Source organism: Bos mutus, chromosome 12, assembly GCF_027580195.1.
Source record: "Bos mutus isolate GX-2022 chromosome 12, NWIPB_WYAK_1.1, whole genome shotgun sequence".
Lineage (NCBI taxonomy): Eukaryota > Metazoa > Chordata > Mammalia > Artiodactyla > Bovidae > Bos > Bos mutus.
Genome location: NC_091628.1, coordinates 2,387,596 through 2,407,025, shown reverse-complemented (window position 1 = coordinate 2,407,025; position 19,430 = coordinate 2,387,596). Strand labels below are relative to the sequence as shown.

Here is a 19,430-nt window from a genome sequence, read left to right as displayed (position 1 = left end):
GCGAAGAGTTGACTCATTGGAAAAGAGTCTGATGCTGGGAGGGATTGAGGGCAGGAGGAGAAGGGGACGGCAGAGGATGAGATGGCTGGATGGCATCACTGACTCGATGGACATGAGTCTGAATGAACTCTGGGAGTTGGTGATGGACAGGGAGACCTGGCGTGCTGCGATTCATGGGGTCGCAAAGAGTAGGACACGACTGAGCGACTGATCTGAACTGAACTGACTGAAGTTAGTAATGCTTTTCCTTTCCTTTAAGAGGGAAGTTTCCTGAAACAACAAATACCAAAATTTCACTGGTCTAACCTCCCAGCCCCAGTACCTTTCTACTTTAGACCACATGTTCAGCAGACAACAGGAACACAGGCCCCCTGCCTTACAGTTCTCACGTTGGGAGGACAATGCCCTGAGTGCAGGCAGAGCGCCCTGGAGCTGCTCCCACAGCAGGCAAGTCCTCCACGCCGCATCCCTGCTGGCACCTTCCTGGGCCCAACCAAGCCACATGGCTCCACTGCAAAGCGGCAGCTATGCACAATCAGCAGGTGCCCAGAAACGAAAACACTGCTTTTGCCAGAACACTAATTTCTTCACACTGTCCATAGGACCTTGTCAAGCTTATATCCTGTCAGGCGTACACTGCAGAAAAAGAGACAGCTCTCTGCCAAAAGTGAGCAGGGTAAGAAGAGGCTTCCAGAGCTTTCACAAAGGAGTGTCAACCCCGCCTTCTCCGGACACTGCTCTAACTCCCTCCTGCATCAACAGCATGGAGGCTCATCCTCTCGCCAAGGACTGTTTTGTCCAAGTGATTGCGAAAAGCTCACTTGAAGCACTTAATAACTGAATGGCAGACTACGTTAGCTCTTCTTGCCTCTAAATTCTCCACATTTTATCCATCTTGTAGCATCAAAAAGTAATATATCCAGATTACATTATCTCAGTTCCAAACAGAAGTGTCTTTGACGCATTTAAGATGCAGCTGAAATGAGTCAGAAGCAAACCCATTTGCCCTCTTCTCCCACAGCAATTCAGCCAGGAAGACAATTCAATACTAAGTATTTAGCTCCTGTAACAGTAATTAAATCTAAAATATTTCAAGGCAGTACTTTTGAGGAAAGGCTTTGAACTGCTCAGATGGGATAACAGAATTCATTTTAATCACCATCCTTATTCCCATTAATATTCCAAACTCCTCTGTGTCTGATCAAGTATCACAAATAACAGTTTCAGAGGTACAAAAGAAAAAATCCACTACCAATTTTTTTTCCCAAAATATGATGTCATCACCTAAATTCCATAATTCTTTATTGTTATATTTAAAAGAAAGACTTTAAAGGGTAGGTCTATTTTCAGTAATGGGAAATATATTTTTATTTTAAATCCCTTTCCTAGCTTTATTTTCTAATATGCATTAATCTTTTGAAGAACTTAACTTATAATTCCTTCAGGAATTATGAGTCAAAGGAAAGCAAAGTTAACTCTTAATCTAAGTGGTAATAATAAAATTAACAGAAAATGAAAAAAGTCAAAAAGAAAATGACATAATTTAAAGGAACCAGTGTGTTCAATGGTGTGTTTTTCTAATTTAATTATATTGAAATCTGATACTTACAAAGGTTCTGGGCAGTTTTGGAATCTAGAAATTTAAGTTCCTTAATTCGTTTCTTAATAGCTTTCTTCTCTTCAAAATCTTCCTCTTCTCTTTTCTCTGTAAAACCAAGGATAGATCCATGTTAGGCACTGAACTGTCAGAAGATATAAACTTTGTCATGAAATAATCCTAAAAAACACATAAACAGTTTAAATCAGTTAGAAAAAGAATAGTAGACATCCCAAGACCCAAACTATTTCATATAGGGTCTGGAAGTTCTTTCCCTAAAAAACAACTAAGAGTAAATATTTAAAAGTCTAACAGAAAAAACATAAACAAAGTTGTTGTTCACTATGGAAACCAAAGCCATCAGGTGAAGAATAAGCACAGTGAGTTCATCTCAACAATATACAGTACATGATCATAAAAATAAATGTACTGACACTTGGGATAGGTTAAGGAGCTAGCTCTAAGAGTGTTAAGCAAACACTCAGAGGTTTTGTGTTTGAAATACCTTATTTATTTAAAAAGACATATAAAACTGGACAGTAGAATGTTTATAATTTGTTTTCCAAATACTTGAAAAATACTCAAATTTTAATATTCAGCCTACTTTATCTGAGCTTTTAAAAATCAGCAAATGGATTTAACCTCTCTGTCCTTGCTAAAAAATAAGTAAGAGAATAAATACATCCTGCTGAACAATATATGGACTGTGATTACAGCACAGTACATGACAGTCAAGGTTAACAGCTGTTAACCAGTAAAGTGATCCTGTCCTGGTTCCTCTCCTTTGTACACATGGACAGCACTTCTGACGAAAGTCATTCATCTAGACAAAATCAGGATCTCGAAAACAAAAAACGGACCAAATCGTTTAGCTAGATGTGTATAAATAAATCACTAATGTTGAAGAAACTTCAAAAACAATCTTCATATATAAGATAGCACATTATAATTAGATTTTTGTATATCAGAAAAGCATTATAATTACATGTTTGGGTCCATAGTGTGAAACAGGGATCAAATTTTATGTTTTTCAAAATGTTTATTAACTAATTATCTCTATCATTTTATGAATAATCAACCATCTTTCTCAACTGATTTTACATTACACTTTTAGTCTATATTTGCTTTCCTGGACGTCTAATTCTGCTCCACGGTTCCACATACTACTCTTGGGCTACTATCATCCCGCCTTCAGCACTGTAGGATTTATGATATATCTTACTAATTGGCTGTTCAAATTATTTTTCTTTTTAAACATTCTTCACTTTTTTCATTTATTTTCCACATGAACCTAAGAGCAATCCAAAGTTCTAAAAATAAAATCCATTTGAATTGTATTTGAATTGTAAGGCATTCGTGAACAGATTGAGGTAAATCTGATATGTTGACAATTTCCAAACTTCCTAATCATGAACATGACATCTGTCTATAATTTTTCAACTTAACACAGCATTCTGCATAGGCATCCTGCATACTTATTGTTAATGTCAGGTGCCCTAAGTATTACACTCCTAGGTCTCTGGACATACTGATTAACTCAAACTTTCCCCACTATACTTTGTTACTAGTTACTGGTAGAATATAGAAATTTTGTTGAATTTTGCATGTATGTTTTATAGTCATTCACTTTACTTATTTATTCTTTCATTCAAATAAGTATCTACTAAGCACCAACTAAAAAAGAACATGCTAGACAAAATGGACATGTCTTGGCCTCAAAAAATTTAAGAACCAATCCAATTAAAGTACATACGTAGATATATCTACAGTGTTTGGGTAAGAACCACAGGAGACTAAAGAAGATTAACTCATACTTTTAAGGGGTAGTCTCTATGGAATGAATGATATCTAAACAAAAGCTAGAAAGAGAAAAGGAATTAGGCAAGTGAGAAATGTTTGGGGTGGGAGAAGGAAGGACACAGATTATGGAAGGATAGTGATTCAGGTTCTGCGAGGGCACAGAAACAAGTAAGATAATAAGAACAAAGAAATAAATGGGTGGAAATAAATGGCACCAGAATATGTGAGACCTTTTAAGCATTACTTTGTCAACAAAGGTCCGTCTAGTCAAAGCTACTGTTTTTCCAGTAGTCATGTATGGATGTGAGAGTTGGACTATAAAGAAAGCTGAGAGCAGAATTGATGCTTTTGAACTGTGGTGTTGGAGAAGACTCTTGAGAGTCCCTTGGACTGCAAGGAGATCCAACCAGTCCATCGTAAAAGAGATCAGTCGTGGGTGTTCACTGGAAGGACTGATGCTGAAACTCTAATACTTTGGCCACCTGATGCAAAGAGCTGACTCATTGGAAAAGACCCTGATGCTGGGAAACATTGAAGGCAGGAGGAGAAGGGGATGACAGAGGATGAGATGGTTGGATGGCATCACCAACTCAATGGACATGAGTCTGGGTAAACTCTTGGAGTTGGTGATGGACAGGGAGGCCTGGCATGCTGCAGTCCATGGGGTCTCAAAGAGTCGGATACGACTGATCAACTGACACGACTGAGCGACTAAACTGACTGACTGAAGAATTCTGGCTTTTCTTAGAGCAACGTGAAGCCACTGAAGTCTTAAGCATGAGAGAGACATCAAAAGAACTATATTTTAGAAAACAACGCAGCCCACTGCCGGTGAATTGAAAGCCTGGCACAAAGTAACGGTAGAAGGGCAAGACAGAGGGGAGTGGTAGCAATCCACGAGAAATGGGAACACTCTTATTGCGACTGCTCAAGTCACAAAGCTTAAAGTCACCCTTCTTTTCACCAACCCCTAACTACATCTAGACCAAGAGTGAATCCTGTCAATTCTAACTCAAAATATTCACTAAAATAAGCACCCCTTACTGGATCCCTGGCTACTACATTCCCCCACACTGCTTGTAGCTACTATCCTTTCTCACCTGTATCACAACTGCTTTCTAACTAGTCTCCCCACTTCCAAGTCTGACCAGCTGCAGTCTCTTCAGGACACAGAGCGAAAGACTCCTGTTAAACCCCAGCAGCACAGGTGTGCTCCCTCACACAGACCAGCACGTGTTCCCGCCTGCTGTGCCCCATCACCAGCGCTCTGCCTGGTTCCTCCTCTGAAGCCCTTACTCCCACATAACATGAATTTGATATCGTCTCTCTCCCTGCATGAGAAAGCAAGCTGTTAGAGGCAGTTACTTTGTTCACCAGTGTATACTTAACCCCAAGCCTGGAACACAGCAGGACCTCAGTAAAGCTCTGTTGTATGTATATGCGCATGTACCTGTGTACCTGCAGACTAATGGAGAAAGAAAGGGACCCTCAGGTTTAAGCAATCAGGCAGATGATGACTGAGCAACAAATGAGGAACATTTTTGACCCAGTCCAATTTTAAACATGTGCAGTTTGAGGAGCTCTTGTACTTCCACATGTCAAGAGGTAAAATGTATCCATCCTAGTAATTATTTTACTGGTTGTCATAGGTTATCCAGGTATCAGCAAATAACCACATTCATCTCCTTATTCCTAGTATAGAAGTCTTTTCCTTGTCTTTTTGTATTGGTTAACATTTTCAGATGAAGGATAGTAAAAATTTTATTAGTGGAGTGCCTTTCCTTAACCTCAACCAATGATAATCCTTTACTTTTTAGAAAATGTATACATTTTATCTTCCTACCTTGATCCTCAACTAAAAGGCTTGTCTCTACATTTTTAAAAATCAATTTATTTCTCAACAGCAGTAACCTATCACATTCTGAAATATCTTCTGGTCTACATAAAGAAAAAAGTCAAATAACCTTAAATTTTAAATAATATTGACTGAATATCTGCTAGGCATTACACTGAACAATTCCTGATGCACTTGCTTATATAACTTACATAAGAGTAATACTACTTCTGTGACTATTGTCATCATCATCATAATCATTGTGAGAAAAATAATGCTTGAGGTAAGTATCTTTAAGCAACAGACCTAATGAAAGAATGAAGGTCACTACACTTTGACTCAACCTTTCTACTAGTTGCAAAATATGTTAGATGTCACATTAAAAAAAGTTTATCTAGCACTCTTCACTACTTCAACCTGCAAATCAGAAACCAAGGCCACTTCAATTTTTTTTTTTTAATAAAAACAATAAATTAAACTCTTGTGGAGTTTAATGTATCAGCATACGCCATGCAATGGACACCATGGCTTTCTCCTCTCTTCTCTGCTACCAGATAGTTAAAGGACGGCTGGGGAAAGATGGAATGGAAACAGAGTAAAGAGACAGGAAGAAAATGAGTTTCTAAACTAAAAAGAAATTCATAAAAAAAAAAAAATAGGATTAAAAAAAAGATACAAACCCACTTACATAGTTATGAAACCAGATAATCAAGTCTATTATCCAAACAGACTGATTTGGTTAAAATCTTTCATGCTGAGAAATAATGAGAAGTACTGCTGTGGGGGAAAAAAAAACACACACAGCCATATCATGAACTGCCTCAAATGAGAGTAAAACCAGTGAAAATGTTTATGCAAAGGTCACTGATAAAGCAGGATATACATGTTGCCAACAATAAGGATGCGTTAAAGAGAAATATGGGATCACAAAGAGTCAGGCACGACTGAGCGACTAACATACAAAGACAAATAAGAATAAAGGAGGCTATTAGTAAGAATGAAAATTTTCACAAAATCCAGTTACCCATGCTGATGGTAACTCTGTCAAATACTAGCCAGGAGAGTGCAGGGTTCTGCAGGGAACTTGAGCTAGGGATCCCAGTGCCAGAATCTGAAACCTGGCCCCTGAGGGCCAGACAAGAAGCCCACTGTGGCTTACATCCCTGCCCCACGGGCACTGTCCTCTAAGGACTTGTGAGAATGAAGGGAAATAATCATTACCTTCCCGAAACCATCCCCTAACCCCTGCAGTGACAGAGAAATGAGGGGCAAGAAACAGAGTGCCTGACCACAGCTCAGGAGCCCAGAGGAGAGCACCTTTAGACACTCCCCGCCCACTGCTGGCGCGCCTTCTGAAGCCAGGACCAACACCCTTTCTCTAAAAGACTGGCTTTCCTCAAGCATGAGTCAGGATGTCAGATTATTAGTGCCATCTATATTTGTGATGTCGCTTTTTTGCCATTACAAGTCTGTGTTTGATCTCATTTCCTAGAGATGTCGAGTAAAGCTGCATTTTTCCGAGAAGATTAATCCTGTTCACGAATGGTTCTGATCACTAACACAACCTACGCCACCTTTCATAAGGGTTTATGTCAGAATTAAGTCAAAGACGACAAAGCTTTCTTTGTTGCCGAGAGCCATGAACTGAAAAAGTCTTTTTTAATTATATTTTCTCTTTATTCTTTTTTTATTTTCAAAGTTTCAAAAATAGCTGCAAAATTATATAAAGAATCTCCTTTCAAAATCTCTTCTTTCATACTACATTTTCCGTTAAAAATCATAGTTCCATGGTACATGGTTATACAATTTATTCTAGTTCATTTTACATTATGTTCTAATCAGATTGATTAAAAATGTGACCTTTTTCTTTATGTGAAGTAAGATTCCACATAAATTTTAAGGTTCATTTATTTAAGGTATAATTTAAGGACTGCAGAAAATTCTAGAATATGCAGTTATAAATGTGTAAGTAGCTAGTAGAGGCACAAAATGTAACAGTTTTCTACTTCTATAATTGAATATTTTAAACAATAAATGCTACTAATAATGTTTTATTCTATATATACATATAATTTTTTTATTTGTTAGTGCTTTCTGGTTATTGTATCTTATGACAATATGTCTTTAAAGTACTAAGCATTTTAATTTTTTTCTAGTTTTCATTTGCTGCTAAGTCACTTCAGTCGTGTCCAACTCTGTGCGACCTCAGAGACGGCAGCCCACCAGGCTCCCCTGTCCCTGGGATTCTCCAGGCAAGAATACTGGAGTGGGTTGCCATTGCCTTCTCCAATGCATGAAAGTGAAAAGTGAAAGTGAAGTCGCTCAGTTGTGTCTGACTCCTAGCGACCCCATGGACTGCAGCCTACCAGGCTCCTCCATCCATGGGATTTTCCAGGCAAGCGTACTGGAGTGGGGTGCCATTGCCTTCTCCGAGTTTTCACTTAGCACAACTGCTATTAAAGTTTACGTTATATGTTTAAATTACCTTTTTTTTGTTCATTAGATTATCATAACATTAGCCTTCAGAGGATAAAAGGAAGTGCACCCGATTGAATAACCATTCTCGGTGACACTGAGAGAAGCCAGTAAGAATCATCTCAACTACAGAAATAAAGTGAACGTAAAGTATATGACCACTGAAGCCGACCACAGCCTTCAGGCGGGGTGGAAGGTGGGGGCAGACAGCTATAAACTAGACATCATCTGCATAACTGTGGTTGCTTTTCTTTCCAGCTTCGCTAACTACTGGCGTTCTAAGACTCCAATAAAGAGTATCAAAAATTTACAGCATCCACATTTATAGGCTTTTGAATATGAAGTTTAACCATCTCATTATATGAGGAAACATGTATCAAGCCCAGGTTTTTCTGTGTCAAGTACAGAAAATATGAGTTACTTGCCCGAGGTCACAAAAAGGCCTCAGTTGTCACCAGATCCCAGACAAGAACCCTGGTCCCACACCACAGGCCCAGATCAGCTCTGGGGCAGGGGACCTGAAGCCGGAGAATAGTCTGCACCGGCTGAGCATGGGGTCCCCTCCAGGCTTCACGGTTCCAGGTGATGGGAGACATGCAGTGGAAGTGGACCGGGGAAGGAGGAGAAATGCTTGGTCTCTTGAAAACAATGAGCAGGATTAGGGCCATGGGAAAAACTATATAGTTCCAAAGGGAGAATCAAGAGTTCACTCATCACTACTCTCACATGGCGGCTCCCTTAGGGGGAGGCTCAGTTATTCAGCCAAAAGGGGGGAATGGAATGGATCAGTGAGACTCAGGGGTGTGAACTGAGAACAGATGAAAAGCTGAGAAAAGAAAGCAGATTTCTGAAAGTTACTAACATTGGAGACTGTGATAAGACGATATGGTTTCAAAGAAGACAGGCAGCTCAGAGGCAGAAGATACAGAATACATAGAAAAAAGTGAAAACCTGGAATAAATTAGTTATTTTTTCATTGGCAATATCCCCTTGGCAAAATATCAAAGTAAACACTTTGGTACTGAAAACTATAATTGTATAAATAGCTTCAGTCACACCTGATCTGTCAAACCCAGTTTTAATATTTCTAGGCACAAAGATAAATGGCTATGTATCTAAATACAAAGAAAATAAATAGGGGAGAAACAGGTTATTTTTCTATTCAAATATTAATATGACTGCCATAACTAATAAGAGCATTTTACTAGCAAAAAGCTGTCTATCTGGTAATTCAAGGCTAAGAATTATATAAGAGAGTAGCTTAAGCACTAAATAAAACCTTATAGAATGAATGATTCAACAACAGCAACCATCAAAAGTATAGCGAGTAAATACATTTCTCTTTATGTGATTAGAAGACAAGGACATAAAACAAATTTTCTTGAAGGACTTCTCTCTGCAACTCAAGTCCTATATGGATACGGAGAAAGATTTCACTATTTATCAAGCCTTTAACTAGAGTCATAGCTAGACTTTTTTTTAAACCATGTACAAAAGGATTATTAAGGCACTGGGAATACACTTTATAAGGAATTTAATGCCTATACTTCAAAATACTTATGATTTCTACCCACTTAACTAAAAGCACTTGTCTTCCCCATCTCTTTTTCCTATATGAAAATATAAACTTTTCAAAATAAATGTTACAGAAGTGCTTGATCCTGAGGACCTCTGCAATCACAGAAATGAGCTATTTTGCTCATCTGAAAAGTATTGCCATTGTAAACTAAAAGAACCACTTCCTGTAAGTTCCCTTGTTGTAAACACCCCTTCATGACCAAAGTCTTAGCAGAAAAACAAGAGTTCAAACCAAATAAAACATCAAGTCCTTCTAAATCACATATTCAACAGCTTTTTTAAATTAAATAAGCTGTGCTACGGAGAAAAATAACCCTCTTCCCTCATAGTTCAGTTGATAAAGAATCCACCTGCAATGTAGGAGACCCTGGTTCAATTCCTGGGTCAGGAAGATCCACTGAAGAAGGGATAGGCTACCCACTCAAATATTCTTGGGCTTCCTTTGTAGCTCAACTGGTAAAGAATCTGCCTGCAATGCAGGAGACCTGGGTTTGACCCCTGGGTTGGGAAGATCCCTTGGCGAAAAGAAAGGTTACCCACTCCAGTATTCTGGCCTGGAGAATTCCATGGACTGTATAGTCCACAGGGTAGCAAAGAGTCAGACACAACTGAGCGACTTTCACTTTCAAGACAGTCCAGCCTATGTATCAGGTTATGTCTTAATGTTAACTGTTTTAATTAAATTAATTACAAATTGAGATGACTTCTGACTGAATAAACCATAGGTTATGAGGGAAAAAAATAAAAAGAATCATGAAAAAGTCAAACACTCAGCTACAAGACAACCGAAGTTCATCCTCACACAATCTTTCTTGGCTCCATCACGACTTCTCATAAAAACATCCCTAAATTGTATCCTCAAAATCTCCCCACTACAAGGAATCTTTCTAGTCCTTACCCCTATGAATTCCTTCTGAATTTTGTTGTTTCCCAGTCATGGATTATTACATGTATTCATGAAAAATATTTTTTCTAACTATTGTTTTTGCCAGTACAAGCTACTCCCATATATCCTCTGATGATATTAGAAAGTAGAAATATATTTCTGCTAAAGAAATCACACAACAAAGACTAAAAGTTAATGCTTGACATGCTAGTGCATAAGAAGAAAATCTACTGAAGGGGAAAAAAAACAACCTATTATGAAAAGAATGAGAACTTGGTGTACATTCCTAATTTAAAAGAAGGATTAAATCCAAATGAGGACAGAGGTAATTCTGGATATCTAGCGTGGTGTAGAATGGAGAGACTTAATAAGCCAACTTATTAGTATTTGTTTACACAATGCTAAGCAACCTGGGAATAGAAAAAGTAATGATAAATTATATTAACTAAAGATAAAAAGCAATGCCATATTAAATAGAGAACAGGTCATCCCTGATGTATCAGTGTGCAGGGAAAACATGACACAGAGTTTCATCAAAATGGTCTGCAAGACTACAAAACTCAGTAGAAATGTGATCAGACATAAAAGCGATTACTCCAAAATACTGAGAAAGAATTTCAGGTTTAAGAAGCAGAATTTTACAATGAACATAATTCTATTCAGTAACAGCATGCTTACATTCTTTAGGATCTAGCAATTTTGCAAAAACACTAATCAGAGTATAGAGCATCAACATGAATTTCACATTTCAGTGTTAGAAAAATGAAGCTCTGGTACTTTATCACAAAAACCTTGGACTTGTCTCCAACTATGGACTTGGCATTGTCCTAGGAAAGGGGTATAGGTGTCATCCCTGATCAGAAAAATGCGTGTGTGTGTGTGTCTGTGTACATGTGCATACACAGAAGCCAGTTATGGGGAAGAAGAGATGGAGATAGTACCTGGATGTTGATTCGGTTCAATTCAACCTTAATTACACAGCCTTTCTGATAGGTAATTACGCTGTCCTAATTGTATATACCCATCTCTGATAGCTCAGTTGAAAATTCAAGTTATTTCCTTGATTTCTCAGTTACTGCATTTTATTCCTCTATGTTCCAGGATGCTGCCAAGGTTCCAGATCATACTGGCCTCCAGTTACCCTATCTAAATGGAACTCCATTATTTGTCCTGTTTTCTAGAATCAACTATTATGTGCTAATTGCCTTCCCATAACCACCCGAACTTTGGACTATTATTTTTTAATCTGGACTTTAGATAGTTGTGTACCTATGATATTGTCCTTTCAGGCTCGATCTCACACTGTGTAAATCCAACACAGCCATGTAAACCTCTAGCGCGTGTACACATCACTGCCCTAGTTGCAGCTCAAAGGTCCCACACGCACCGTCCCACTAAACGGAAGTGTTTAACGGAGCCCCAGGAAGGAACATGCTATACTGTGACTGCGGGAACGTTTCAAAACATGATTTCTACTTAGAGAGACAAGAAAATGGGGGGTTAGTGCTTAATGGGTACAGAGTGTCAGATGAGGAAGATGAAAAAGTTCTAGAGCTGCATGGCAGTAATGGCCATGAAACAATGTGAATGTATTTAATACCACAGAACTATACACTTTGAAATAAGTTTCATTGTAAAATTCTGTTATGTAAATTAACCACAATTTTTTAAAATAGGAAAAATTATTCAGGCTGGATTTCAAATCCTTGTTTTTCTTAAAATGTTAATTTGACCACTTCTTGATTTGAAGATGTATGTAGGAATGATTACAGTCTAAACATTTTTTTTTTTTTTGCTATTTTAATGAAGGGACAGAAATCTAAGTGATTTCCAAACTCTTGAACTAGATAGATCAGGCTGGGACCACTTATAACACAGATTGTTCCTCCCCGTTTCCCAAGAACTGGTGAGGCCACGATCGCGCTCCTGCCTGCACAGTGCCCCACAGGTGTGATGGTGTAACTCCTGTCCTCCCGCACAGTGCCCCACAGGCATGACGGCCCACCTCGTCTCCAGCTGACGCAGAAAAACTGCTACCAAACAGTCCTTCCCCTCTCACCCCCACTCTGTATTCTCTCTCCTAATTGGACAAGGAACTTAATTCTTGGGTGTTTTAAGTACCTAATCACATTTCTGTTTTCTTCAACGTCACAACCCAGCTCTCAGATATCTAAAAATATGGTAGCCTGTTATCAACTACTTTGTAATCAGAGATAATAGGTAAAAAAGCACGGGCAGCTTTTTATACAAAAGGAGATCTAATGGCTCTCCTTCCTTCCTTCTATCCCTCCACTCTAAGAGATGAGGCACAGACTGTAATCTTCTCACTTGTTAACCCCTCCCTTGCTAAAGAGCCTACAGCAGGTAGGAGGGTCGGGTACTTCCTAGAAAAAGTATCAACCCTCTCATCTGCTTGGTCACTGCTCCATCTAGACAGCTGCTGTGTGGGTCTTCAGCCTCAGACCACTACCTGAGATTCACAGTCCTGTTCATGCACTCAGACAGAAGTCACTATAAAAAAATGGTCTCATCCTTCTGTGCTGTGTGTCCCTATGCGGGTATCGTATCAAGGAAAAAGGAGAGCTGAGTCAAAACTGAATTCGGAACCCCTTATGCTTTATAATTGCCAATGTCCAACAAAAATTTCTTAGAATTTGTCTTCCAGCCTGCCTCCCAAAAAAACATCTTACCTTTAGCAGACTAACCAAATGTGCTATTAAAACGAAAAAAAGAAGACAGTACTTAACAGAACCATTCTGTGAAGGGGAAGGGAAGAAACCTTTCATTAACGGAAATGCAGTGGCTTAAATCTATTAGAGAATCTCGCTATAAACTCAATTACTTCACAATTATGTTGGGCCACCTGACAATTCAGAAGAGAAGCATTAACATCTTAGTTGAGAAGAATCTTTACAGGGACTGAAATATAACTTACTATAAACTATCTAACCTTACTAATTAGAAACTATTTCCAGATTAAATGCTTCATGAAAATGTCACAGTAAAAGTTACTGATCAAAGGACATATACCAGCAAGGCAATGCAGAACAGGAAATGAAATACTAAACAGAACAACACTTCTGACACCTAGGAACACCTACTAATTGTGACTCTCTGGTGCATGTCAAATTTCCTAATCTTTAAAATGTTTAAATAAATCGTATTTCTATTCTTAAGACAACTTAACTTCATGCTCAAAACATCAAATCCATATATCAAATGATTACTTGAATTTCTGAAAGTTTCAAACCCTTTTTCTCCCAATTAAAATGGATAGTAAAAAGCCATGTAATAGAAAATCTCAATTAATAACAAAAAACTAAGGCAGAGGAAGTTAAGAATCTGGTGAGTACACATCAGGCTTCTGAACTCCTGTTCTTGTGCATATTCCACTCAGGAAATTTTTCTGTCCTGGCCACTTCGAGCCTATCTAGTCTGCCCATCAGTGGAAACTGCAAATGTGATGATAATTAAACAGAATTAAAGGTGGAGAGTCATTCTACTCTGCAGAGAAAGTACAGTCCGATAGTAATTGGAGATGATTACTGAAGATTAATTTCTTTCTTTCCTGAGATTTTTCCCAGAGACTTGTCATTTCAGGATCAATGGCATTTATTTCCTCTGGGGGGAAAGATAACACTTAGAATAGGAGGCCATCCTTCAACTCTGAGCATAAAATTAGATTACTGTTAATACCAACAGTGAGACAAAAGTCTTAAAAGCTTTGTGGTTCAACTGCAAGAACTGAGTACTTAGAAAATAATTTAATGGATTTATAGAATTTTCTTTAGCTGTGTAAAACTAAGGACAAGATCCCACTATCAGCAGCTGAAAAGAAAGATGCAGAATTTAAGGGAAGCACAAAGTCTTATTGTGTTGTGGTTGTTCAGTCACTCAATTGTGTCCAACTCTTTGTGACCCATTAGGCTCCTCTATCCATGGGATTTCCCAGTCAAGAATACTGGAGTGGGTTGCCATCCTTCTCCAGGGGATCTTCCTGGCGTGATCGAACCTGGGTTTCCTGCTCTGCAGGCAGATTATTTACCACTGAGCGACAATACAATATGAAATACAATGTGAAAGTGAAAGAAAGTGAAGTCACTCAGTGGTGTCCGACTCTTTGCGACCCCATGGACTGCAGCCTACCAGGCTCCTCCGTCCATGGGATTTTCCAGGTAAGAACACTGGAGTGGGGTGCCATTGCCTTCTCCAGGAGATCTTCCCGACCCAGGGACTGAACCCAAGTCTTCTGCTTTGTAGGCAGATGCTTTACCATCTGAGCCACCAGGGAAATACAATACTAGACCTCAAAATTCTCAAATTTAAAATCTTATCTCAATACATAGTCCTCCTAGTTTACTTGAATATACACAATTCTTTCACAGGTTTTCACAAGCTGCTCCTTCCAAGCCTGAGAAGTGAAGTGAATTCTCTCAGTTGTGTCCAACTCTTTGCGACCCCGTGGACTGTGGCCTACGAGGCTACTCAGTCCATGGAATTTTTCAGGTGAGAGTACTGGAGTAGGTTGCCATTTCCTTCTTCAGGGGATCTTCCTGACCCAAGGATCAAACCCAGGTCTCCCACATTGCAGGCAGACCCTTTACCGTCTGAGCCACCAAGGAAGCCAAGCCTGAGAAAGATACATGCAACTTTTCACTTCATCAATTACGGCTGTCCTCACACTTGAGCAAACATTCTTCAGGAACAACCATTACACAGATCCCCTCTATTACAAATGAGTGTCCCTTTTGATCACTGGCACCATTTGGAATAATTAACTATCAAATATATTGCTTTCTTAATGCAGTTTACTGAATTAATGGAACCTTGCTTATGTTATATATTTGACAAAAATTTCTTTCACTTCAGAAAGCTAAGGTGATTCCTGTTTAAAAATAAAACAAATGACCTATATATATCTTGTTACAATTTGGGGGATTCATTTATGTTGAGTAAGATAAGTCACTGTTTTACTTTCCAGTTAAACAACACACATATAAAATATATAAGAACTAAAAAAAAAGAAAAGAAAAGAAAAACTAAACATACTATTCCAGCTAATTGCCCATTTATTCTGGAATTCTTCTCTAGGAAAAATAAATTTTAAAAATTCATTATAAGGCAATTCAAACAGTATAAAAGTACAAAAAGTGAAGGCTGCTTTACCTTACTACATGTTACTACAAACATTCCCCAAAGAAAACCAGTACTGGTGATAATAACTAGTAACAAAAAACTGCCACTAGTTGTCTTCTAAAAGGCTACATATAAAATGTGTCTGAGTATAAACACAGACAGATGTATACACATACATACAAAAATATACTTTAGAATTCTTTTTTCCTTTTTAACTGAATTAGATTTTACCCCATGTTTTACATTTCACTTATTTCACAAAGCAATAATCCTTTAATACTTTTTAATATTGGTATTTATGGATTGACCACATTCTTTTTAAAAGCTTCATAGTATACTCCTAGGTACAGTAATTCAACAATATCCTAATTTAACTATTTTCCTTACTGGTGAGTCTTTAAGTTGTTTATAAACTTCTACTATCGAAAATCTCATTACAATGAACATCCTTATACATATATAAGATTTGTTGTGTCTACTTTTAATTGTGCCAAGTGATCATCTATTCCCTTACGAGGAAAAAAAAAAATGTTTGATCAGTTTACCACTATTAGCACAGTTCTAGTTCTAGTAACTAGAACTAGATAAAATTCTAATTCCAGATAAAATTATAATCTGATTATTATTATTATTTAAAACCAGATGATTTTAAAAATTTATTTTGGTAATTTATGAATGTTAAACTAAAATGAACTCTGGTTTTGTTGATATGTAACTATGGTTAGGAGAACTGACCTCTTCAAGGCCAACAACTACTAATGGCAGATTCAGGACAGGAATCCAGCTTGACCCCAGGCCATTCTCACTGTTACCACCCTCCACTTCCTGCAGGAGGACACCCAGGGAAGAGAGCCCGTTAGAGCAGTGCCAACAATGAGACCTGTGACAGACGTCAGGGTGCAGCTCCCCAGGGACACCTGTCACTAGAAAGAAAATCTGAAGTCTCACTCACTCACTCACTCAGAAGGCACTGAGGCTATCCACAGGACACAGAAAATAAAACACTCCCTCTCCTTAAAGAATTTTAAAGTTTTGGCAGTAAGATGCACAGAGATAAAATATAGAATGATATAATCATTTATATCAAGTGAAAAGTTTTAGAGAAGCACCATTTGATACATGTCCAATAAAAAGCCTAGTAAAAGAGTTTATTAAAAAATGAGTAAAATTTTGAATGACTAAAGGAAATGAGGTCTATCAAGAAAAAGATGCATGAAGGTTCACATGAGCAAAACAAACAAACAAAAATAACATATGGCTAGACTGATAACGGAAGTCTTCATAAAGGGTATCACAGACATGGGCCTTAAAAAATGGACAGACAACACAAGACTTGAATGCATTCTGTTTCTCTCATCTCCATGAAAAGTCACTTTCTGTATATATATAAATATATATATTTGTATACACACACATTATAGTAAAATAATAGTTCTCACTAAGTTTTCTATAGAATGCAGAAGGAAAGCTGAGTAAAAACCAAATCCAAAGGGCAAGAGCTTCAATCATTTCATCTTATTCCACTTAAGGCAGCTGAAGAACAGGAGGGTTTAATTTACGAATAATCATCACACATGAATTCACTGTGAATCTCAGGAGAGAAACCAACCCTTAAAGGGAAGCTGAATTAAATGATGGACACCCATGATTTGGATTCAGTGGGATTTTTGATTATTTATTTATTCAAATATATTCATTTCTTAATGCATAGTTGAGTAAAAGAACTAGTTTATTTCAAAAAAGCTTTTCTGTGTGTTAGAAATAAAGGGGCTATAGACTCTTTTACCTCTTTTTTAGAGAAGCAAGTTCTTTAAAAAGAATTTTCCATTGGCATCAGTCTTTCTAGGCTGGAAGCAGGTCACACCCTAGCTCTGTAACACCACCCACCCCCTCACCTGGCCATCAGCGCCATCATCACCATCATGGATCTTCCTACGCCCTAAGGCAGAAGGCAGCTCAACAGTGTGTCAGCTTTTCCTCTGCCCCCACCATTCCTTCTTCAGGATTAGTCTCATGCTTCCTCCTTGCTTTCAAAAAGCACAGCCACCCTCCAGAACAGCTCAGATTTTCCAGAGAAGGCTTCAGACTTCATATTCTGCCATTTTCCCCTTCACATAATACGCTCAAGCCACACTGAACTTGACAGATCCTGGGTACCAGACTCTTTCCAACCTGAGCAGTTCTGAACATGCAGCTTCCTTTACCTGGAGACCTTGCACCTCGATCCCTTGGCGGGCAAATTTCTACTTCTTTTTGAGTCTCCCTTTAAACGTCACGACCTCAGAGCCTTTCCATGACCATCCTCTCCAATCCAACACCATCACAACTTGCTCATTACTTTCAGAGCACATTCCAACACCACAGTTATTTTTCCTTATCTACCTATTCATTTTCTATCTTCTCCATTTGAAAATATATTATGTCAAAGCACAATTTATATCTGTCTTGCTCAGCACCACATCCCAGGACATAGGACACTACCTTTCATAGGGGAGGCATCCAGTATTATTTGTTGTTTGGCTGACTGGCTGGTCAGCTAAGTTCCATGATGTGCCGTGATTTATTCAATAACCAAAACCAGAGCCTCTGCTGCTGATGGCAGATAACTGCAATCCTAGGCATAGTATTAAGAAGTAGCTAGCCTTGAGGGAGTATGATTTGTATATCCAGTTTCACTCACTGACAGAAAAAAAGCCACAGGAGCATGAAAACTTCAGCACTTAATACAATAGGGATTACAGAGCTCTGAGGAGAAATAGTCCTTAAGCACAAAGCTGCTGGGCTAGGAGATAAGGCCCTCTTCTTCAGAGGAGGATCGATCCACAGAATAGATGTGGGAACCATTGCCAAAGGTGTGGGTGGGTGTTCCAGTCCTATTTCCTTCAGAACTCAGGGTGCATGCATAAGTGTTTTCTATAATAATCATGAATTAACTTTACTGAAAAAAACTTTAAACTATAAATTAAATTTTTAAAAGCAAGCTTCACTTATTAAAATGTATCTATATAAAAATTAAGAATAACACTATGGGTTATTATTAAAAACTCTTACATTAAATAGACAATGAATTACAGGGTATTGTCTCTATAAGGCACATAAAAAGGAAAGAAAACATTTCTCGATGGTCAGCAAATAACCCAAATGCATTCAATGATGGTTCATTTGACAAACAGTTTAAGTCAACTCTGCTTAGCTATCAAATTTTCACCTATCAAATGATAAAATGATCACTATAGACCCTATTAACTTTCTAATTTAAAGTTCCCTTAACAAACATTCCCACTTTTTCTATTTGTTACAAGATGCAAAGCACTGTGATCCTTATGGATTGTCCTTTCAACTAAAAAGGTTAAAAACAAATATCTGTGTAACATTTTACACTTTACAAAGCATAAAAGCTGAAAACCAAGTTCTGGTTTATTAATTATGAAGAAAATAAGAAAGCCTTATCAACACCACTTAATACTGTTCCATGCAGTCATTTCTTTAAAAAAAAAAAGGCTGTATTTTAAGTTTTTGGTCAATATATAGCATGTGAAATGCAATGTTCACAAAAATCAACTCAAAGGATTCCTAGGGAATATATACACAGCTAATTTTAATTAGCATACAAATAAATGCTAAAAATTATTTCAGTCATCATTTCAAAATATGTGCAAACTGACACAAAGAGAAAGAACATGTGCTGATGAATACTGGCCCATGCTTATCAACATGAACAGCTACTGGATACAATAATTTGATCATACTTAAAATTGCAGCTATTAGTCTAAAAAACATAAGTACCTAATGCTGCTGCTGGTAAGTCGCTTCAGTCGTGTCTGATTCTGTGTGACCCCATAGACAGCAGCCCACTAGGCTCCCCTGTCCCTAGAATTCTCCAGGCAAGAACACTGGAGTGGGTTGCCATTTCCTTCTCCAATGCATGAAAGTGAAAAGTCAAAGAGAAGTCGCTCAGTCGTGTCTGACTCTTCGTGACCCCATGGACTGCAGCCTACCAGGCTCCTCCGTCCAGTACTGGAGTGGGGTGCCATCGTCTTCTCCGAATACACATATTAAAAAAAAAAAATTTAAATGACACCACCACTGCCAGGCACATCTTTCAAATAATGTGTAATATAAAA

At 38.1% G+C, this 19,430-nt stretch overlaps 1 protein-coding gene across 1 annotated transcript in view; it reads right to left on the bottom strand.

Moving 5' to 3' along the window:
- Positions 1 to 19,430, bottom strand: part of DIAPH3 (diaphanous related formin 3) — a 561,965-nt gene that overhangs the window by 307,392 nt on the left and 235,143 nt on the right. Inside the window, 1 exon segment of the mRNA XM_070380219.1 lies at positions 1,610 to 1,705. Within this exon segment, the coding sequence (XP_070236320.1) occupies positions 1,610 to 1,705 (96 nt within the window).